The following is a 24060-nucleotide window of genomic DNA, read 5'->3' on the forward strand; positions in this document are numbered from 1 at the left end:
TAAACAGGAAGTACTACACACTGCTGCGGCAGCGTGAGAGCTGAAAGTCAACCTAAGGAAAGATATTAACACGAATTACGTTGCCTTCTCTTTGCTCCTACTCTCGTGATATTTTCGGGTGATAGGGCTTCTCTTGTGTGGGAAAGTGCGGGGCTTGCAGTGATGTTTCAGACTGCAGCTAAGACTTTCTTCGTGTCAGCAGCAACCGCATCAGCTTACCGAAGGGTTTTCTTGGTGGGACTTCGACGTTACTGTAAGAAAACCTCAACAAAACTCCGAGTATCCGAAGCCCTTTCTGGAGCTCAGCTGGGAGCAGATGTGAAAGTTCAGGTCGTCAGATCTATAATCTTTGGCTTTTAATAGAAGCTTTTTTATTTCTTTCATTGGTGAGATAAAAGTATTTCTTTCCTAAGCATAGACTACCATACTCTCTGCTCAAAGCCTGAATTATCTGGGTTATTTGACTGAAATCCGTTTGTGTTGTTAAATTATAATTGCGGGGACATAATTTGATTACATTTGTGTGGATTTTAACTGAACTCTCTTGTAATGTCCCCTGACATTACTTTCCTTGTAAGCAGACTTGATACACAGAGATAAAGAATCCCAATTTATTTATAGGCTCGTAATTTAAATGCAGATTACGTTCAAAAACAAGAGTTTAGTTTGTTTTGTCACACATTTTGCTTAAAAAAATGATGCTTTTTAAAGGATGCCTCATAAATAGATTGAATCGTCTTTGTTGCAGGGGTGGGTAAGGTCCGTCAGACCTCAGAAGAACAACATCTTTCTCCATGTGAACGATGGAAGCTCCTTGCAGTCTCTGCAAATTGTTGCTGATGCAAAACTGAATGATCCGTAAGCAGTAATCCCAGTATTTACCTCACAGTTCAACCTGTTCTAAATGTTTATGCCAACCAGGAACCCTTTGTAAATTTGACTTTAAATCCCATTAGGTTCCTACAAGTTAAATAAAGCATGAATAGATGGTATATTACCATATTCCTGTTTTCTAATGTGTAATTTTTACTGAAATGACAGGTTGCTTACATTCGGTAGTGCCGTCGAAGTCACTGGTACTCTTAAGAACAGTCCTCATCAAAAGCAGCCAGTTGAACTGGAAGCAGAACAAATCCGTGTAGTTGGAGAATGCAACCCTGTCGTAAGAACGAACACACCACAGCGTCAAAATATGCTTTACTTTCTGAGCAACCTTGTATTTTATCTGTATACATTATTTTTTCTCTCCACAGAATTTTCCATTTAAAATCAAGAAAAGACACAGCCTTGAATACATCCGGCAGCTTCCTCATCTCAGGTGCCGAACGAACGCCTTCAGTTCCCTGCTGAGGATACGAAGTGAGGCCACTGCAGCCATTCATTCATACTTTAAAGTAAGACCCTGGTGTTGGAGGCGTTTTGAACTTATTTCAAATCATGTGTCAATATGTTGTTTTTCTTTCTGCTTGCTATCAGAATAATGGATTTGTACAGATTCACACTCCTATCATCACCTCAAATGATTGTGAAGGAGCAGGAGAGCTTTTTCAAGTTGAGGTGAGTGTCTGATACAATGGTTTGTTTGATATCTAAAGCTCAGCTCCAATATGAAGCAAATGATTTAAATGATAAATAATCAGCTTTTAACCACAGCCGTCAGGTCCGGCCATGGTGGGTGATGAGAACTTTTTCTCCGTGCCTGCATTTCTGACTGTATCAGGACAGCTTCACCTGGAGGTGATGTCAGGGTGAGCAAAACGTGATGACATATATTGATATGGGTTGATGGATGCACGCAAGCCAATGTATGTTAAAGATTATGTGCTGTTGTTTGTATGACTGCAGGGCTTTTTCAAGAGTCTACACATTCGGGCCAACGTTTCGAGCAGAAAACTCCCAAAGCAGGCGCCACCTGGCCGAGTTTTTTATGGTTGAAGCAGAGATCTCCTTCACCGAGTCCTTAGAGGATCTCACCAAGGTACTCTGTGTTATTCTCATCGAAATCAATGCTTTATTTATCAAGTAGACTCATATGTTAAAGAGATTTATACTCCAGAATCTACTTTGGTGACCAAAGTGTCAACAAAGCACTACAAAGTATGCAGGAAAGCTGTGACCTAGAAAGGTATAAAAAAAAAAAAACCTTTTGTAGGTAAAACAACCTTCTTTTCTTTTTTCATTTGAAAGTAGATAATAATCAGTTTATGGCACTGTAAAACGTTTCGTTTGAAAGTTTCTGCTAAAGCAATTTAATGTCACAGACAGATTCAAACAGATCACGCTGTGATAAAGATCTTATCGAGCCTGTGTGTGGAAAATGAAGCTTGAGACTACAGGAAAAAAAAAGTCTGAAAACAGACGTGATTACAGATGTACTGGACCATGTAACGGTAGAAAATAATTAACTTAGTCCCTGCTACAGCAGCCACAGAACATGGCAGGGTCTGTGACTGGAAGCTGTACTTTAAGTGATAAAAACAGCCACATTCTTGTTTTTATGTAAGTCTGCACCAGAGAAATTGTGGATATGAATATTTGACAGAGCTGGGATCCAAAATGTTTCAGGTGTTTTTTCCTGCTTCAACACACCTGAACCAAATGTCTGGATTAGATCATGAGAATGTCAGTCAGCTCATTTAGTTTAAGTTTGTTATGGAGGGGATGCATCTAAAAGCTGCTGTAGCTCTAAAGAACTGGACTAGACTTTTTTTGTACGTCTTTTGATTTTGATAGATTTGACAGATTAAATTATTTAGCATAAATGCCGCTCATACCTTCTGATTTTAGTTGGGGAAGAGTTCCTAGGATTTTATTGCTGTAGTTTTCTCCACAGTGAGGCTGCTGGGCAGTTCCTTTGGTCTTTCTCTTATCAGGAACTTGTCCGTTTCGCGCTTCGTATGCTAGCTTGATGAGCGACGCAGCTTGATACATCTGACTGACAATCAGAAAGAAAAACATGGCAACTAACATTTCAATAAATTATTTTAAGCTATATTTCATAATAGTGACAAAAAATACATTTTATGATTAAGAAATTAGGGTTAAAACTTTCAGAGGCATCCACATCGCCCCCTAATGGCTTCCTATGGGATTGCGGTCCCCACTATGAAAAACACTGGACTTAAAAAATAATACATCATTGCCCGATCTTCAGAAATTCAAATGACAAACACTGTTATTAACATTTATCCGTTTTATTAATTATAGCTCTAGCTTCCTCTTAAGAGATAGCCCTTTTTTTTTTTTTACCTTAGCTGTTATTTAGAAGTAAGTGAAAAATTTGGAAAGATTCTTCAGAATTGAAATTGAAGCAGCTCAGTCTTTCTCTTGTGCGATAACTCCAATATTGAAGACTTTTCCTTTGTGTTTCCTGTGTTGATGTTAAATATTCTTTTCATCTGACGAGGTTAGGTGATTGAAACGAGAAAATGATCTCAAAAAGACATTAAAACTGCTTTTGCAAGGCTTTCTGAATGCTCAAAGCCCCGATTTCATTTGGATGAAAAATCTGTGAGCTGTGCTTAAAAGCCAGGTTCATTAAGGAAGAAAATATAAATGAAAACTACCAAAGCGTTCCAATATCCAGCTCTGAATTCTCTGAAATTAAATCAAATGTAGGTGAATATGTATATCTATATTTGGGGTTTTATGTATGACGTTGATGCAGTTTAAATTAAAGTTGCGTTATAATTCAAATTCCATGTTTCATCAACTAAGCATTTGGTTTCTGTGTTCAAAACTGATACCCACTGCCTCCTAAGACGAATCGACTAAGTTGGGGTTTTTAAAAAAAGATACATTCCCGGTGTGACTTCCAAAGTGATCGTTGTTAGCAGCTGCACATGAAAACTTTAATTATTAAACCTGTCCTGCTGTGTAGGTCATAGAGGACGTGTTCAGGTCTGCCACCGAGCGCGTGTTGGCTCGCTGTGCGGAGGACGTGGATTTGTTTCACCGCCATGTGACTCCCGGACACAGGGTGAGTCCTGAAGGACGCTCGCAACCTGGGTCTTCGCTCCAAACTGTTTGGGCTTTCATAATAGCTTCTGATAACATTCTGTTTCTGCTGCATTCATGTAACCCAAGGACACAGTAGAGGCCATGCTGAACAAGAGCTTCCCTGTGTGAGTGTCTTTTTGTTGTTGTTGTTGTTATTTATGTTAAAGCTGAATCACAGGGACAAAATAAAGTCGAATCTTCAAGGTTGACTGTGTGATGCTATCTTCTTAAAGGATTAGTTATACCGAGGCGATAGACATCCTACACCGCAGCTCTGAGAAATTTACCTTCCCCACAGATGTAAGTGGAATCATTTATTGTTTTTCTGCATTTAGATGCTGTTTGCTGTTTAAGCCACAGATGTCCTCTCTGAACTTTGCTGTTTTTTTGTGTGTTTTTTTTTCTGCAGTGGGGATGTGACCTTATGACAGAACATGAGAAGTATCTGGTGAAACATTGCGGAAACGTTCCGGTCTTCGTCACCGATTATCCATACGACCTGAAACCGTTTTATGCAAGAGACAATCAGGACCATCCCAAGCACACAGTAAGAACTGGTTGTGTTGTGTAGGAATGCAGAGACTCGTCACAGTTTCACCGCTCATTTTCTGTCCTTCTTATCCCAGTTGGGCCATAGAAGTGATTTGCATATCTTAGCTGATTTGTTTTTTTTTTTTTTTGCCGTTTGTGCGCAGGCAGCTGCAGTGGACCTCCTCGTGCCAGGAGTTGGAGAGCTCTGCGGGGGCTCGCTGAGAGAGGAGAGGCTGAATCTGCTGATGGATCGCCTGAAACGGTGAGAATGCACATGGAAGGGAAGGCAGTGATACAGGAAACTGTTTGGTTTGCATCAATCTACAAAAACATTTCATGGTTGATTAGAGTAACAGATGGCTTAAAGGAAGAAATGCTCAGAATTTTGTGCTGTTTGTTGATTGAAAGGTCTTGGAAATATTTAAAGCTTCAATAGGTAGCTTTGATAAACGTTATGTTTTTTTACATTTGTTGAAAGTCGGTATGTTCTGAATGTTTAACATGAGACAAATAATCAGTGAAAATATTTAGCTTTTCTGCCTCCTGCCTGTGGTGCTACTGCCATCTGCAGAAATCATCTGCTGCTGGGTAGAAACACCCAATCAAAGCTGTTTTGGGGAGGGTCTTAGCGCTGTCAGTCATGCTCATGTATACGATATGGCTGTGCCAACATCAGAGAAACAACTTACTGTTTACCGCTGTCATCGGTGGCTATGCTAACTAGCCGCTTCAAACTGTCCCCGAATCGCACTTTGGACACCTCTGATTTAAAGAAACACTACAACTACATAAGAATGCATAGTGAATAGACTGTTTATTGCAAAATAAAGAAAAATATTAGCATCTGACTGCTTTATGTAGCTGTGATTATATAGCTCCATTTGCGTGTGTAAATACATGTTTTAGTGCTGATGTTGATGCTGATGTTGAGCTGTTTATTTATGTAATCACTTTCTCTTTTCAGGGTTGGACTAGAGGATACATACAACTGGTAAAACAATAAAATAACCAACACATTTGAATGACCAATATTTTTGTTTAAAAAAGGCAGATGTTCTCATGTGTTTTTTAGTATTTATTTTAATTTTGTTGCAGGTATCTGGACTTGAGGCGTTTTGGCTCCGTCCCCCACGGTGGCTTTGGACTGGGATTTGAACGCTATTTGCAGTGCGTTCTTGGAGTTGACAACATTAAAGATGTGATTCCTTTCCCAAGATTTTCACATTCTTGCCTCCTATGAAAACACAACTTCTTTTGTCTAATCTGTTGTTGTATTCATGTAAATGTTTCTGCCATTTATAAAATGTACAATATCCAAGGCACGTGTGTTCATTACTGTTTTGTATATACATATATTTAGATGTTCAAGGCTCCCACACCAGTTATGCCATTTACACTCAGCATTTATTTATGAAACATTTTTGGGATGCTCGGTTGCTCACTAGATCCCAAGCTTGTTTTTTTCCCCAACTTTGACTGGACAGCGTCTTTAAAAAATATAAATGTATGCAACACCTCTACATTTTGTCATATTCTAACAATTTTTTCGAATCACCTTTCACTTTAGCTTTAGATACGATATGTTTTGGATGCGTCGCTGTGTTTTATTAAACTTTTATAACTAATAAAGTAGAGCGTAGCTGTGAAGTGGAAGGGAAGCGATAAATTGTTTTCTAAATATTTGACATTTTTAATTGTTTTAAAACAGAGCCATCTTTTAAATGTTTGCACATCCTTGACTTTTCCAATGCTGTTTGTCCACTAAGACGCCTTTTATTTGAAGCTTTCACAGAACAACTCCATTCATAAAGAGATTGAAAGACTTGTTAAATTTGGCTGCATTGAAGTTTATTCCACGGTATCAGAATGAAGGGGGCTGAATAGCTTCTCTATTTTCCCCTTTTTTTGACCATCAGGCTTTTTGTTAGGATGTAATGAAGTGAAAAAGTTGAAAGGGTAACTGTGTGGGGAAAAGGGGGTGCATTTACAAGCTGCTGTCAGCTTTCCACCAGGGGGTGCTTTATCATATTTCTTCCAATGACAGGATGCGACACTGTATTCAGTAGGGAGGTTACTGAAAAAATGTATAACTTAGTTATTTTTTTATTATTATTAAGAAACTATTGTTGTGGAAAGTATTAAGCAACTTTTTAAAAGTAGATTTTTTTTTTCACAAAAAGCATAAAACACTTAGCTTCTTTTTACGTAAAAGTTTGTGAAAATGTTATGTTTTATTTTTTTATGAGGATTGGCTTAATAATTATTTTTTTTCCCCCCTCACCGTTTAATGTTTTTTTTTTTTTTTTTTTTTTTATCAAGCAAGCTGTTCCTCCATCCTGTTCATCCCAACGGCCCATCCCTCTCTCTGCGCGGTGGGCGTGGTCTGAGTCGGGAAAACAAACTGCAGACGCACACAGATACTTCCTCGCTCGGTAGGAGTTGACTAGTTTTTTTTTCCCCCCCGCGCGGCTCACCGTCACCCGGCCGTGCCTACTTTCAGACTCCGCTGGGCAGCAGTGGGTTTGCGCGCCCGGGCAGATATTTGCGCTGCTCTCCATCTCCTACTTTGTTCCCTGCTCTGATTTCAAATGGGGGGAGCGGACTGCAGCAGAGGGAGCCGAGAACCGACAGCGGCGCTTTGAACAGGCGAGTCCTCATGCATTAGTGGCAGACTGCACTTTGAGAGCAAAAAGAAGAAGAAGAAGAAGCAGCAGCAGCAGCAGCGCACTTTGGGCAAACATGAGCGGAGGAGAAATCATCTTTCAGGGCTGGCTGAGGAAATCACCCCCGGAGAAAAAGCTGAGGAGATATGTGAGTGAAGCACGCTTCCGCTGTAGTTTCTGTGTTTAGAAGTTTGGCACAGAGGTAACCCAGTTTTTTTTTTTTCTTTATCTTGGTTTGTTCCCTCTTTGTCAAATTGTTTGTTGTTCGTCTGCATCTCAGATAAGTGGTGTCGCACTGGAGCAGGTGCACCTCACTATGCCTCCTGCTGCACAAAACATCTGTTTATCTGTCAATTACGCCTTTAACTAGAACTGAAGCGATTAATCGTAATGAATCGATTGACTATTGAAATAATCATAAGCTAATTTAGTAAAATTGGTGGTTAATTGGAGAATACGGACTCAAATTGGGGACGTTTACTGAAAGAATAATATATTAAGTCAAAACTACAGAGAAATACTTTTTACATTTAAAATAAAAAACAAAAAAACTCTTGTAGTGGCTAAAGTTTTGGCATCACCTGGTTCAAATTAAGCACCTTTTGCTAATCAAGCAGAAAAAAAACAGCCTTTTACATGTTGGTGTTGGAAAACTTTTTCAGTTGTACAAACGATTAAATGTAGCAAATGATTAAGTTCACGCCATTCAGTAACATGCTGTGTTACTGAATTTGAGGTAGTATCATGTGTATTATCATTATTTAATTATTTGTATTTTTAATGTAATATTGTATAAAACATGGTTGAAGTGGTGGAATGAAAAAAATACACTCTGATTCTTGGGACAGTCGCAGCACTACGTTAAACATGTGTCTACAAAGTGGTGGTCCTATCATAATTTGGGGGTTAGGCCTGAATAAAACCAGACAGCTGTTTGTGATTCTATGAAAGAGCTTTCGGATGTGATTTTGCATTATCTGGCTGTGATGAGGTAACGTCTAATGGAGCAGAGATGCAACCGGTTTCCTTCTCAGCAACGGTGAAAATTGCAGGCGGTTTGATTGTTTTGGGGAAGACAAAGCTGCGCCTCCTGTTGGGTGCTGGGCAGGAGAATGGCTGCAAATCAGATAATAGGATTTATGGAGGCAGATAGAACCATGAGACAATCTCCTATAAATACAGCTGTCTACTGTTTATGTATGGTGTTGCATTACTGCTCCCCCTCTGCTCCCCACCCACCTCCTCCATATTCCCTGCTAGCTGACTTTACCATGATGTCATCTCGATGTGTTTCGTTTGGAAATCCATCCTTGAATGTCTTCAATGCAGCCCACTATCCTGTCATTTCCTCATTGTTTTCCACTCAGAGCTGGGACCGTGTTTACACAGAGACCCATGTGGACGGTATGGATCGGCAGCTGCAATAGTAAGAGGAGGGGAAAAACCTGCTTGGTTGCAGAACTTCATATAAACAACAAGAGGGAGGGGAAAATTGGCCCGGAGGCAAGAGAGCAGCACTCTGAGGCGTTCTCACCCTGCGTCTCACCCTTGTGAACCAACCTAAGAAAAAAAAACAAAACAAAACAAGCACACAAACACGGCTGCGGCCAGAAAACGGAGTCATGAGATGGTGTCCAGAGCAGGCAGACTTGTAAATGTGATAATCTGTCTGAAATTCCTTCCACTTAACGCCATGCTATGGACAATCAGGGCTATTTACTCACCAGTATTGCCGTCATCTGACGTAGTTAGGTTAATGCCTGGGATATTTTCGAATGTCTAACATTCCAGCCTGGAGGTGTGTTGGGTAGTAAGTTTGATCGGGTTATTATACCGCCAGGAGGAAATGTCAGGAATGTGTGTGTTTTTTTTTTTTTTTGTTTGTTTGTTTTTTTTTCCCCCTCTACAAAGCTGCTACAGTTTGGAGATTATTTGCTACAGTGGCGATGATTTTTAATCTATAACAACACCTTCCTTGTCAATATGCAACTCCTTCCTCCTGAGAAAGACTGGACCAGTGTTTGGTAATAAGTGTTTGGAGAAGTGCTTGGTTATTGTATTGAGAGCGAGTTGTGTGTGACCTCCGGTGATCAAAACATGCCAGTTCAGAGCTGCTGATAGTAAAAATAAAAAACTGGTTATCACTGCTGCAGGCCTCAATGTATGCAAATTGCATGCAAAGCAGCAACCCCGCTGGTTGCTTCTGGAGAAGACAGGCCACAATGTTTCCATACACTCGCACGCTTGCCCTGTTCTTGTTAAATGCTGTCTAATTGTTTACAAACGCGATTAGGTTCCCGCGGTGACTCACTGACTCTTCACTATCCCACATGATTGGTATAAACTTGCTGTGTCCCCCCCACCCCTCGAGCATGTGACAGCAGCACTGGGGACATGTGTAGTCAATTTTCACACACGCCACATTTCCACAATGCAAGAAGAAGGAAAAAAAAAAAAAAAAGGAAAACGGTTGTGGTTCAAATGAATCACTTGGTTGAGGTTTATCTCTTTTGATTAATGTTCCAGAGGTGGGTAGGCCACTCCCACTGTAGTGCTCAGTGGGAGTGGCCTACTTACTTTTTTTTTATTATTATTTCTGAACAATGGCCAGAAAAAACACAAGGAACATGAAAACAACTGAGGGATCGAGGATTTCTAGCCAGCAGCTCATGCATAGTTCATGTGAGGTCACTTTGCTCCTCCATCAGTTATCAGACACTATGCTTCATCATTGTGGCTTCATTAAAACCCTGATGAATTAGTTTTTTATTGGTTTGCATAGCAGACAACAACAACAACAGGAGGTTGAATATGAACCTCCTGTATGACACTGTTTACTGTATTTTACTGAATCAAATCAGCTTGGTGTTGTGAAACGTGACAGAATCTGTAGGAGTTTAAAGGTACATACCCTGTAAGTCACCTGAATGAATCATGCAAGCTTAAGTTGTATAGGAATCGTATGCTTTGCTTTGCGTAATTCTGAAAACGGCTCATGTGCTCGGGTCAGTACCGCACTGCTTTGCTGAACTGAACTGTTGTGGGCGACATTAGAAACATGTCTGTTCAAATTCACTGAGGCACTGCCACATTCCAGACAGATCATATCGGCAAGGTAATATCTGCTTCTTAGTCTTCATTCTCACCGCTCGTGGTTTCACACGGTTTCAATTTCTTGCCTTGGTTGATGGTGCTCAGGAGGAAGATGAAATGATTGGCGGGGAGAGGGGGAGTGGAGTGGAGTGGAGGGGAGATAGTGACTTTTGAAGGCGGGCAGTGGAGAGCGGCAACAGTGGTCTGTGTCCCTCTGTCAGCTGCCGGGTCGACAGTTGTTTTGCAGAGGGGCTTTGGGAAGTCCGTGCCCTCAGAGGTCAGCCCTGAACGCCTCCCAGTTCCTGCTTTGACAGACAACCAGCGTTCACACAAGCATTTTCCTTGTTCCATTTCATCTGGAGGCCTTTTTCCCCCATAAGCTGCAAAAATGGCTTGCTTGATGTGACAGCAGTGACTTGCAGGAGCTGTTTAAAAGTATGTATCCCCCTCCAGATTTATTCAGTCTTGCTTTTTTATTTTTTGTTTTACCACCCTCAAATGTTTCAGACCATGAAACAAATGTTAACATCAGACAAAGATAACCAGATTAAATGTAGAAGCAGAAAATAACTCAAATAGCACCTGCCTGACCACACGAAGTAGGCAACTAATCTACTCCAACAAACCATAGCAAGGCAAATGAAGCGGCCAGGCTACAACAATTATCTCTGGAGGTCGTCAATATTGGCTTCGTGCGATAACAACGTCTAAAACCACACAGACCTCACTTTCCACAGTTGAGGTCAGTTTTCATGACTGAGCAATAAGGAAGTCAGTTGAAAAATTCCCAGGTCAAAACCACCGTTGGCCAACAATATCACAAAGGCGTGTCTCGTATATATATACTAAAAGAGATGTGGGTGATCACTAAAACTTTTAAGGAGATATTTGGTTGACTAACAAGTCAGAGCCGTCCAGCATGGTGGTGTTGATGGACTGAGGCTTCTTTATGGCTTCAGGGCACAAACAACTTGGTGTAATTTGTGGATCTGAATTCTGCTCTACCAGAAAATCCTGAAGGACATTGTCCATCCATCAGTTTGTGACCTTAAGCTCAAGGACGTTTGGGTTTTGTGACATGGTTTGTAAGAGTAAACGGTTATGCACCTCTGAATGAGGGATTCAAGGATTCAAATCAATCCTTGAATTCAAATCGAAGCAACACTCCAGCATGTTTCTGATGAGGGTAAAATATAACATGACATGAAGCTCAAAAAAGTTTAATTTACGTAATAATCCAGCTTAAAATCCAATTGAGATCCTATATTGTCAGTTCTAAACACTGGAGAACCCTGAAATAATCATTTGAAAGTGACATTTTGTGATTAATCTGGTTATTTTTGTCCAGAGGACTTTATAAACCTTTATCTTACTATGTAGCAACGTGCAGCTTTAGCTAGCATCTGCTTCACCAGCCTTGGTTACATATTTCTCTCACATTTGTTTCTCTTTACTAAAGCATCCGATTGTGGCCCTATTTCCACTTTGTCATAATATCCCGCCCTTTGCCATGAACTCTTTTGGTTCAAAATGTAATTATTTCACCAACAGCAGATGCCAGACTTCCTTTCAACGGTACCGTCAGGAAGTGTTTTGACAGAGGTCTCATGACGGGGAAAGAAATCAAATTGGCCTGCAAGTATATAAATGCACTACTTTCTATCAAGACTTTCTCGGTTGAGCCTGAAATAGAGCTGTTCTGAAGGAAATTAGATCCCATTGATTTAAAATGTTCCCCTTGCTATCTCTCGTGATTTTGGACCAGGAGTGAGAATGTTCCGCTTATTTGCCAAAACTCTCCAAAAGTAAACCAACACCACAGTAACAGCTTTGTATGATGGAGCTAATAATATAAATTAGCCACACAGAAACAACCTGAGATAAACTTTATTATACCAGGCAGACTGTTCTTTGTATATCCAGCAGTGAATGAATAAACAGACGCATACGGATCATGACATTCACAACTCGCATGCCCTATGTAAACAATATGCTGCGCAAACAAAGTGAACTGCCTCAGATGGTTCAGTTAAGGATGGAAGTTGGGAGAAGCATTTTCTTTTTTCTTTTTCAAACTTTGTTTGTCTTGCATCTTGGCAGAATATGTCTGTGACCAGCTGGAAGAAGTCACCACTCAGTGCAGAGGAGGAGTGTGTGGGTGTGACGTCCCAGGATCTGAACCCGCCTAACTGGCCTGGAAAAGTGCAAAACGTTTCTTTTAATTGATGGCTTCGACCTCACTAAACGCTTTTGACAGCACCGCGGAGCCTCCTGTTCCTGTTCGTTTTTAATTTTCTTCCTCATACTTACACCGACTCTTAGCTTCATAGAAGACAAGTAAAACGTGTCGGGGAATTAGCTGACTATGGCTTTGTCATTAGCGTGCTTATTTGTAAGATGACTGGCTAGAAGATGTAGTCAAAACACGGAGACATATTAATTACCACAATAAAAATAATTGTGATAAAAATAACACACACTAAAATCAGTAGTTTTAAAGTACTTGTTGCACAGAACAGAAGTCTTGCATCATTCAGAAGTTTGAAAGATTACACACACACACACACACACACACACACACACACACACACACACAAAAATCCAATTTCAGCAAAACAACAGAATTCGACCTTCTGTGTGAATTATAGCTTTGCTTCTGCTCCGGTAGCCAGCCTGCAGGCAAACGCTGGTGCTCATAGGATGCCGACTGTAGATTTATTTATATTGCATCAAAATAATAAGAGTGACTTTTAAGGCTCCTTTGTTTTCCACATTAGTCTGTTTTGTTGCAAACAGACAAATGTGTGTTTCCTGTAAACAAGTGAAACGGGTAGCAGCCTTCTTCTGGCAGCTTACTGGCTGTTTGCTCTGCTTTCAGAAATCTCCGGTGGCTGCTTCACTTGGTTTGGCATTTCCTTTACCTCATAAATACCATGGGAGCATTGTGACAGAAAGCTTCAGTGATGTTTAGAACCTTGGTTATACGTTGGTTATTGGGCTCGATGGAAAGTTCCTGGTTGACTTTAAAAAGCATAGTTAATTATTCTCTTTGCCTGTGTCCAATTTTGGAACCGTAATGCACATGTCAATGTTCTCAATCTGTAGAAGTTACTCCTCAATGTACTGCAGTGATGCTAACCCTTCATAAACTCTATCAGCTAACACGAAGTGAACAAGGAACCTGGGGAAGAAACAGAAAGGGAAGGAATGCTGAATAGTAAAGAAATTTCAAAGAAATTGCACGTTTGTTCTCAAGTAAATAACATCACTAACGAATTAGGTTTGAGTGGGAAATAATTTCTGTGGTCTAAGTGTGAAAAAAAAAAAAAAAAGTTCCAGCAAGTGTGACAGAGTTGTGCTTCTTCTTACTGGCAACTTATTAATGTTGGTGATGTTTATGAGGTTTACCGCATTTACTAATAGATGATAACTTGTGAGAAGTCTGCAGAGCTAATAAAAGACATTTAGATGAATACATATGTAAGATGGATGTCCGTGTTGCTAATAGGAGTTATTAGAGTAAAGGAGGATCTAGTAATTAATTGAAAAACACTTAAATTTGTAAATAAATTTTTTTTTTGTTGAATTGTAGCCAAAATCTGTTCAAAAAATCTCCTTGTAATGGTCAGTATATATAATATTTACACTGTCAAAAAAGGGAGTTTGATTAGCAGCTATATCTATGTCAAATACTGATATGAAATTCTATTTCATGTCAAACCTTGTGCCTCACTGCTATTATTCGTAGGAGTTGGAAATGTGTTTAACCTTGTGGTTGTGGTTTCTGTAGTTAAAGTGAAAACAGCACAAAAAAAGCAAGTGTTTCCCTGCATGTTGGGGAAAAAAAATGATTAATGCGGTGGAAAAATGTTTTTTTTCTACACGTCCTTTAATTAGCATGTAAAACCCAGAGTAATGAGTTAACTTTGCATGACTGAAACTAGAGTTTGGGATTTTCTTTCTAGCTTTTTTTAAAATCCTGTTTTTAAATGTTATGTGGAGCTGAAGCTGTGCCTCTTTATTTTTAGAAAAGATGCACAGATTTATTATCTCTTGGCAGTTAAACTTGCAGTCATTTTCACCACTTGTTAGATTTATGCTATTCAGATTTGTGCAGTGTGGTCAGGTGCCAACAGCTTCTTCGAATTGCAAGTGAATCATTTAACCATGTCTAATTTAGCTCTGCCTTTAAAAGAGGTTTAAATGACCAACAACAATGTAAAGTCGACTTTTTGACAACCGGAAATCCTGAGTAAATCTTCCCTTCAGACACTGATGAGTCATTTTGTTTCAGGAAAAAGGAACTAGCATTACTTAGTTAAAATAGAAATAGTTGTATTTGCAGTTTCCACATTTAGATTTCAACTTAAATCTTAATGCAATTTTTAGCATCAGATATACGACTTCATGAACTAAGACAAACTCACCGTCACATTTCTCATCTCTTTCTGTTGACATGCTTGAGGAATTTTGCAGGATGCCTTATTTCCCTTCTTGGTCCTAAATTATTTCAGTAAAATGAAAATTTAAATTCAATTTAAATTTTTAACACACTTCATTAGGTTCTCCCTGCCAGGATTCATAAAATCCAAATATGTCTTTTAATCAGTTTCACCTTGAGAATTAGATGCAACTGCATTTTTGTTGTTTTCTGTTGTTCATTATTCAGTACAGAATTCAATGGCAGAAAAAAAAAAACCTAATCAGTAATAACGTTTCTAAATGCAGCATTAACTATAATACTTTTATTATCCAGCTAAAAAATGAGACATAGTGATTATTTTAGTGCTCATTTAATTTACTACTCCCGAACTATACAGCACTGTTAAATTAAGTGCAATCTTTGGAAAAAAAAATGAACACATTTTTTCTTTTTTGTAAGATTTAGGCTGGCAGGAGATTTTCTGTTACTGTTGCTAAATTAATCCTTCATTTTGCTTATGACAGTTCCAGTAATCACATTATTGTTGCCATTTTGATTCTGATGCAAATATTTGAACAAAGATACAGGATTGCCAACGTCCAAATAAAATGTTTTCAAGTGCTTTGTGGGCAGAAGGTTACGACTTTTTGCTACTTTACTCTTTATAGAGTAACAGACTGATAAGGTGACATTAGGTGGGCTATCTGATCTGCTTGATCAATCTAAACATGTTTTCCAGTATGATGGTCCATGATTTCCACAACCAGAACATTTTCCGAACTCCTTATATTGTTTCTGTTTTGCGAACTGGATACAACTCTAGTGCCTGAACTGGCATTGCACAGCATCAGGTGGGGGAGGGGCAGCACTGTATTATTACAATAAAGCTGTAATAATACAGCTTTATTGAGCTGTATTCTCCCTACAGCTCAATAAAACATCTTATTAAGTGGATGTTACCCCTAAAAAGTTAAATTGTAATGATTTTGAAATCATAACTCTTTGTTTAATGATGAGATATCTAAAGGTTACCTAATCTGGACTGTTTGTGTCATTCGCTGGAGATTGCATTCCTTCATTTCCTATCTTATTGTTTCTCATATATTTAGGGCTCTAAAGGTTAGAATCCTCTGCTGATGATGACACCCACAGCTGGTCACAGGCAACATGCAAAAATATAGGGTGTTTTTGAATTGGAGTGACGGTCCAACAGGTGCCAGGGTCAGGTGCTTGTATGGAAATCCTTCAGCTGGATGAAACCTTGCTGTTTTAAATGAGTTTTACTCTGTTCTGTGTATCTAAAAGCACCCCGTACTTGTCGAGAATTACCAGGAGAAGCACACAGCACGACCTCCGCACTCAGGCGCCCAGGAGCTGACGCTGACGGCAGAGGCAGGGGGAAGCGGCACAAATAGTTCTGATTGAAGATAATGCCTCCCGTTAGTTAAGCTGTCAGACTGAGCTCATGCTAAATAAGCCCAGCCTTCTGCTGAAATGGAGACATGGCGAGAGATTGCTCATTTTTATAATAATGGAAGTGTTCAGCCGCAAATTGAGGCTGATTATATCTGCTGAGAGCTTTTTAGAGGTTGTTTTCATGTGATGTGCAGCAGGCTCTGACACCCCCTACCCCCACCCGCCCTCCGCCCCAGCCAAGCTTGAACTGCAGGAGACCGGTAGCTGTCAAACGCAAGAAGCTTCTTCATCACTGTCACACCTGTTGGATTGAGCTCGAGTCGAGAGTCGTGACTACATGACGTGAATACCTGGCCTCGTTTCTTAGAACCTGAGTAAAGGCCCTATTTTGTAATAAATATGAACTTACAAATTATACAAATGATAAAAAAAAAAGCTAGATTAAGGCTTTATATTGGAGAAAAGAAAAGATTGTCTGAAATTCATAGCTAACCCTTCACCATCTTAACACATTAAATCGTGCACTTGTTTCGAGTTTCTTGAAGCATGATACATTTTGTATCAGTCAACATTGTTTTCAGTTGCAGTTGCAATCTGAGCTGCTTAGGGTATGAATCATCATTTTTGAAATGTTTCAATATTAACTGTGTTTGGGCATGTAGCAAATAGTAGTTATTCCAAGTCTGGAATAAAAAAAGCATGACATTATAGGTCTCAAGACAAGGCAGCCAAAAACACAATCCAAAGCTGATGCACCTAATTAAGGCATCTGTGTGGCAAACCAAAACCAGTGTAGTAGCAGTAAACCCAGGACCTGAATTTGAGTTTGTGTATAAGAATATTTATTTGGCTTTTTATTCATTGAGGACGAGGAAGACAGGAGCAGCAGTAGTACAGGTTGGGATTTAAAAGCCAAAAGGAGTTTGCCGTTCCTAACCAGCATCATTACTCTGATTTGTACGTCATCACCTCCAGATGTTTCTGTCATAAGTGAACCATATCGTAACCCCATATAATTAGTTTGTGTTTCACTCCAGAGGGTTTAACTGTACAACAATTATGAAGTTGTTTAAATGTTTTTCCCAAGGACACTATCAATCACATGCCACTCAAACTTAATCAGTTTTGTTACAGTTAGGTTTTATTTGGCCATTAAAAGTCCCATTAAGCTAGTGTTACATATATAGCAGCTGGAATTTAGGTTACTGCTATTAAATCAGATTGCGACTACATTCAAACATCCTCCTTCATTTGGCTCAGACACAGAGGAAGAAAATGATGAGAGCTGCAGCCGACTCTAATTGTGAAAATTTATGAGAAATGTTTGGCGGTCGAGAAATTGAAAGCGTTCTGTGGACATCGGTGTTTATACTGGTCCCATTGAGATGCAACATATCTTCACCCCAGGAGCATAATCACAGTTTCTACTAAAAACATAACCATAAAAGAAGAAGGAAGTTGGGGAAACAGAAACTGGGCAATTCTGGTCTTAGGACTAGTTCAAAAGAAAGGTGAAATATTTCCATTATAACAACTAAAATCCGACACATTTCATCACCAAAAACAGGCTAAAAAAGTAAGCAAACATTCACAGAGGATATATTTTAAAAGTAAAATAAAATGTGAAATATAGTCTGATCTTGCGTGATAAAAATTATTGTCATAAACAGCTTAAGTCGCCTTGCGTAAGCTGTCTGTCATAGCTGTGAGTTCAACTTTGCTGTGTCTCCGTCCCTGATGTTTGGGTCGATTCTTATCTTAAGTTAAGGATTCTATTTGTTTCCTCCATCTTTTAAACCTCATGCGCTAAAACTGTTTTACATCTTTTCATGTTTACTTTTCTGGGTACATGAATGGGACAAAGCATCCACCGACAGTGGAGCTTCTGGATCTCCTCAGCTGTCAGGACAAATAATAGGTTGGAGCTGTAGAAGATGCACACTGCTGGCACAATTGTGTTTGTGACTGTATTTTTTATTTTTTTTTTTAAGCGCCAGAAAAGGTTTATTATAAACTTTGAGGGGGACAGCTGTCTGGTTAATGTCTCACACTGAGCAGAGATGTAAAACCTTGTGTGAACTATACAACTTAGAAGGAAGCATTTGTGGTTTATTTAGGTTCACGTAAACTGTTGCCTGATGTCTATATACAGATACGTGACACCTGTAAAGCACATAAAAGAAAGCACTGATACATTAGTGGCTCATCCGGCTTTTCTGTGGCATCTTTTTTTTTTTCTTATTTTGAATGCACAATTGCTAATTTCTGCCAAATAAGCTTGGAAAGCAACATGATGCTAATTTCAAATGTGTATTTTCTGCTTTGTAAAATGTAGCTGCATTGTTCTATTTTAATTTCTTTTGGTTTTTGTTTGTGTGTTCCTGAAACCCACATCTGTTGCTGGCATGTGGTGACCCGCTATTGATCAGGGCCGGATAATCAAGCCTCTGTTGCTGTTGTCTACCCAGCTTTGTCTCCTGTCGCCACTTTTACCGGACTCACCATTGTTTAGGCATCCAGTCATTCTGTGGTGGCCATTTTAACAGTCTGAGGCTTTAATTAATGCATTGTAAAACTGTTGTTCTGTCATTGAGAGAAGAACATTTTTGGCCTATTAGGCACCAGATGGGATGAGAAATCAACCCAAGTTGTTTATTGAAATTTTGCAAACTTTTTCAAAGTATGAAACAAATAAGAACATAAATATGGGATGCCTAAAAAAAGTATTATTTAACTTGATGTGGATGGATTGAATTTGCTGTGCCTAACATGAATTACTAACTATACTATAAGACGGTAAAAGCTTGGCTAAAAAGTTGTGATAATTTGGTAATATTACAATACAACTACACAGTTACAGCTTGCTGTAAAATAACAGTTTTATATTTTTGATAGATATAATAAGTTCAACAGTGTAATAAAGTAGAAATAGCTCATCATGTTAAATCCCTAGTTAATGGTTGTTATAAAGAAACCGCAACAAATGTTTCCTCATATGCCTATCTTAGTACTGGGTAAATGTGATAAATAAAAAGTAAAACATTGCTTCACTTTACAGCCCCTGGTTTCCACTTGGAAACTACTACAGATGTTTCTCAGTGGCTGTTTGTTTGTCTTGATGTTGGGTAAATCTATCATGTAATCCAACAGCGACGGATATTTTCATCACTTTACTGCCTGTTTTCATTGTTACACAGAAACAGCCCCAAAGCTCTGCTGGTAACTCATTGCTTTGTTGAGCAGTTTAAAAAGTGCAAGCATCAGTGATGCATTACAGCAAAGTAATACAGTAACTATCACGTTTGGATGCTCTGATGCTGTTTTCAGGTGGATAATTCAAATAATAAGGCAATAAGGTACAGTTAAAGAGCTGCCCTACCCGCCCATGTAGCTGTGCACTGCAAGTCAGCTTCCTGAAAGACTCCTCTTTCATTTTTCATATACTTACAAGATAGACAAATAAAAAAGGGGAGGCAGTTGTGGTTTGGAAACTAAATAAATTAAGCAAAAGGTATAGTTGCCTTCAACCAGCTGATCACCTGTGCACAGCAACAGTTGGTCTGGAGCCTTCATTTTTTTCTGAAGGATTTTAAACTGACTGCCATTTCTTCTGGTTTGAAGGTGTAACTTTCCAAAAATGTTCTATCCCTTGCGCATGGTTGGATCAATAAACAGTTAAAAGCAGCAGAAGTGATGTCATCATCGCCAAGGATGAAGCAGGTGTCGGGTTCAAAAGATGTCCGTCAGTCAGCGCTAATGTGCCTGAAATAAAAGATGGCCTCTTAGGGAAGCAGATGTCTACAGGTGAGGTGGTTGCACGGCTATGGCACAGATCTACAGTGCCAGTGTTTGTGCAGCTGTGTAGTGTGTGTGTGTGTGTGTGTGTGTGTGTGTGTGTGTGTGTGTGTGTGTGTGTGCGCGCGCGCGCTGCAGCGACAGGTATGATCTATGGGAAGCAGAGTCAAAGACAACAACCTGCTGACTCCTCCCCCTGCTGCTTTAATAGTGCCAGAGGTAAACAAGACTGTTCTACCCTGAAGCCTGAATAACACTGTTGTTTAACTTGGATGTTTGCTCACAGACATTTTAAAAACATGTCGGCTGATTCCCATCATCCCGCCTGTTGACACAGCCTACTATTAAACACACACATTTCTCTATTCTAGTAAAAGGACACATCTTGGTTAATTGTTTGGGCCGTGACTAACTTGATTAGTTGGGTTTTTGCGGTGGAAGAGTGATAAACGTGGTGCAAATAAACAAGAGTCTTTGACTCTCCCTGCGGTGGGTTGGATCCAACGTGTTGTTAGAAAACTTAAAAAAACTGTCACTTTTCTGAATTGTTGACGTTTCTCCTACCGATTCATTGTTTTTCCTTCTCCCAAAAATAGAAAAACAATCAACATCCGAAGAAACAAAAGAAACTGGCCAGATGAACCAGTTTTGATCTTATTTTTAGTAAGCAGCCTGCCCAGAGGAATGTTTTCTATGGTTTTGTTATTAGATGCTTTCCTTCCCAGGCATCTAAAATAGATGCAGATATGTTGTCCTTTGTGCTGTGCTACAGTCTCTGTGTATCTGGCTCGTTTCGGCACGGGACAAGCGGGTTGGAAAAAGGTGAGATCAAGCCTTCATGGGATGATTGAATAAGACTGAGGGGACTAAATGCTCCTTGCCCATAGATGCGGATGGCTGCTCTTCTCTCACTGTCGACAGGCAATCCTTTCTCTTTTTTATGTCTTAAGTTAAGACCCATTATAACCTTATCTTATATTTTCAAGAATTTTCTCTGACTCGCATTCATAGAAACAGGTTTGCGTTGATGCTGTGTCTTTAGTTTGGGGTTAACCTTTTTTTCTTTTTTTTTTAATTTATCGCCTCTGTGGAGAGAAAATGGTGTAATATGATGAGCAAACATTGGTATATGAGAGTTACAACACGTCCTTTGTGGTTTGCAATGTGTTGCTCTTACTATATTGCAGTGACTACTTGGATTTCTGCCTCGTTTTTGTTGTAATCGGTTCAACGCTCGTTTGTTTTCCTGAGAACTGTCCAGTCCAGTTGTTATCAAGGGCAGTGTTTCTAGCCACCCCCCTAAATTTTTTTTCTTTTTCCCTGAACAGCGCTGTAGCTTACACCAAAGCCATGGCAGGGGGAGGGGAGCGAGTGGAGAGTTCAGCCTAGTTTTACAGCTTCAGCTCTTACTTCCCAGTGCTTAGACAGTGATCGATAGGCTCAGACATGCTCTGTAGGACAGGCTGTGGGTGGGTTTGCTCATTTTCTTCTGTCCTCCTCCCTCATGATCCACTCTACCAGGGAAGTTCTCTCAAATTTAAGCTGCACATAAAGGTGGATTTTGCAACTGATTACCTTCTGGAATGAGTTCACTAGAGACGGTGACTAGTTTTGTCATATTTCATAATCCGCTAAGAAATTTTAGCTTGAAAGCCTAATACCCCCGGCCACAGCTGACGGATGCCAGGAATAACCCAGCCGGGTTGAGACGACCTCTTTAAACTGGGCAGCGCTCCAGCTTTCAATTAAGTGAAGCACTCCTTTTTTCCAGAAAAGGCAAAACATCTATATGACGCTTACATTTCTCTCGATGTTGAATTACAAAATCCTTAAGACCGGAACCATATTATTAAAGACTGTGTTTGGTCTTGCGTGTTGCCATGTTTGTGTTTTTGGTGGAAACTCAATGAGTATTATTACTTCTTTGGAATGAGTTGCGCTACATCCCACACCATTATAATTTACTGGCTAGTGGATTTCCTTACTACCCTCCCACACTTATTCACAATATATTCATTTATTAACATTTAATCATATCTTGCTAAACGCATCATCACTTTTTTTTTTGATGTTACTTCCTGATGCAGAAGTTAGTAGCTGTTATCAGCGAATCATTTTGTCTGAAATAAAACAAGAAGTGGCGTACCCCAACACCTCGGGTCGCATCAGCTACACACTGCAGATAAGATCGTGACCTGCACTTCCTGGAAACAAAGACGATGTAAACAGGTACAACATTACTGTCGCTGACTTAAACAACTGTGGAAAAGTAGAATTACAGTGGGGTTTATGTAGATTCAAGTTAAGACTTGAATAAATAAACATTTATTTGTGAAGGAGGTAATGCATTCCAAAATATTTGTAAAATATTTTTAGGTGGTGTTTAATAAAGGGGCAAATGTTGAATTTTTTTAAATTATTTTTATTAGGGTTAGGGTTAAAGAACTTTTAGGCTATTATGCAAAATCATCTCTTTTAAACTTTATATTGTGTTATAATATTATTTCCTAACCAAAAACACAGCAGGCGGCAGCAGCAATTAGCAAACACTTGGTGGAACTGCAAGTCTGCAAAGCTTACCGTGCAAACTACTTTTCACTGCAACGCCCCTAGAAACGGTTGAAAACGGCAAAATGGAGGAGCATTGTTGTCACAACGAGCTGAAAAAGTGAATTCATTTTTATGTACACATCATTTTAACAGCTGATGGTGACGTAGTTACTCGACACACACAGCCTCAGTCACTGTCTCACCTCTGCTGTGTGTGCCTGTGATTACTGTCTTTTGTAAACCGATTCATGTAGTGTGGTTTCAGGCAAACTATTTATGTCATTGAAACTATTTATGTCATTGAATTATTTCACATAGTTCAAAACATATTTGGAACCCTTATTTCTGTCTTGGCGGTGTTGATATTCCTTTCTACTGCTGCCTGGTTCACACATAGCCTAGTATGCAAATTAGGTGATGATGTCAGCTACTTTTAGGAGAGCCAATAGCTGCTATTCTTGCTGAGGAGGCAACAGTGTACATGATCTATGTCAGTATAAAAGGCAAAACACTCAGCAATGCCAGTAAGTTAGAAGAGATGGGAGGTTGCTATTCTTAGGAGAGTCCAATTTGGCTTCTTTTTATTTTGAGTACTACTTCAAGCTTCCTGCTCTGGCTTTGTTTTGTTTTGTGTTGGCAACAAATGTATTTTTAATCTATTTTCTTTGTAATGAATTTGCCGCCCTTCTTTCCTAGAACCAGGTTGATTGTGAGCGTTGCTTCCCTACGTGCAGTCTCCTTTTATCTGGAGCAGTCCTGGAGCTTTGTCAGGAAAAAGCGAGAGCAATAAGCAAGGCATGTTTGACAACGTGTTCAAATGAAACCATGCATCATTAAAAAAAAACCTGGCTGTGCAAATTGCGGCTACATGAAATGCTTGTAATTGGGAGTTTGGTCAGGAACCCTGGTGCCAATTGTTATTGGGTATGGCTTAAGTAGTTTGTACACAGTATGAACACACAACGTAGCAATGTAAAACATTATTTGGGTTTAATGAAATCTTAGAAGTATAATAGAACTATGTTGCTTTGTTGTGTTGTACTTGTATGAAGTGCTATGTTTTGATAACCACCTAGCAGGTCCTACCAGGGCTGTAATGGGCTGTGTTTTAAAAGAAGGACATGCATGGATACGGCAAAAATATTCGTGGGCACAAAAGTTTGAATTTTAGTTTAATATATAGTTAAATGTTATTTGATTGTGCGTAACTGTAGTAGATGAATGTCTGTTAATGTTTTGCCTGTAGGAGGAGTCTCCAAACTGTTCCTGTTTGGAAAATTTAGGCCTTAAGATGCAGACAGAGTTTAATAGCCCGGGGGACAATACTAAACATTTATTTATTTTTTAAATGTGCCAATTTAATTTCAACAATTTTGGGATTGTTGCCTGGACACAGCAATGAAAGCATGCCTTAATCAAGCCTCTTATTTTCCTTGGCTGTACATAAAGTTCTCTGATGAGCTGGTGTAGTTTGGGGTATTTCCCTAAGAACTTTTTAAATAACTTTTTAAAGAAAGATTATAGTTTTAATGTTTTTCATACATGTTTATATAGACTTGGTGCATCACTATTTTCTTACCTGAGTTGAGG

General features: G+C 39.4%; 2 protein-coding genes across 3 annotated transcripts in view; both read left to right on the top strand.

Annotated features, from left to right (window-relative positions):
• Positions 1–5850, top strand: nars2 (asparaginyl-tRNA synthetase 2, mitochondrial). 2 transcript variants are annotated; one of them, XM_008426403.2, is made up of 14 exons: positions 1–330; positions 749–858; positions 1042–1162; positions 1254–1394; positions 1477–1557; positions 1654–1748; positions 1846–1978; positions 3881–3979; positions 4087–4124; positions 4233–4299; positions 4409–4546; positions 4695–4792; positions 5495–5521; positions 5626–5850. In XM_008426403.2, exons 1-14 carry the CDS (start codon positions 163–165, stop codon positions 5768–5770), a joined length of 1461 nt encoding a protein of 486 aa, XP_008424625.1. In that variant the 5' UTR covers positions 1–162; the 3' UTR covers positions 5771–5850. The 2 variants fall into 2 exon arrangements, with proteins under 2 accessions (XP_008424625.1, XP_008424626.1); XM_008426404.2 differs by having other exon boundaries at positions 5603–5727.
• A 1045-nt stretch (positions 5851–6895) lies between these two features.
• The window catches only part of gab2 (GRB2-associated binding protein 2), a 46235-nt gene continuing 29070 nt past the window's right edge, over positions 6896–24060 (top strand). The window contains exon 1 of the mRNA XM_008426405.2: positions 6896–7341. Within this exon, the coding sequence (XP_008424627.1) occupies positions 7270–7341 (72 nt within the window). The 5' untranslated portion in view covers positions 6896–7269. The remainder of the gene's footprint in view (positions 7342–24060) is intronic.

The sequence above is a fragment of the Poecilia reticulata genome, linkage group LG13 (assembly GCF_000633615.1).
Source record: "Poecilia reticulata strain Guanapo linkage group LG13, Guppy_female_1.0+MT, whole genome shotgun sequence".
Classification (NCBI taxonomy): Eukaryota; Metazoa; Chordata; class Actinopteri; order Cyprinodontiformes; family Poeciliidae; genus Poecilia; species Poecilia reticulata.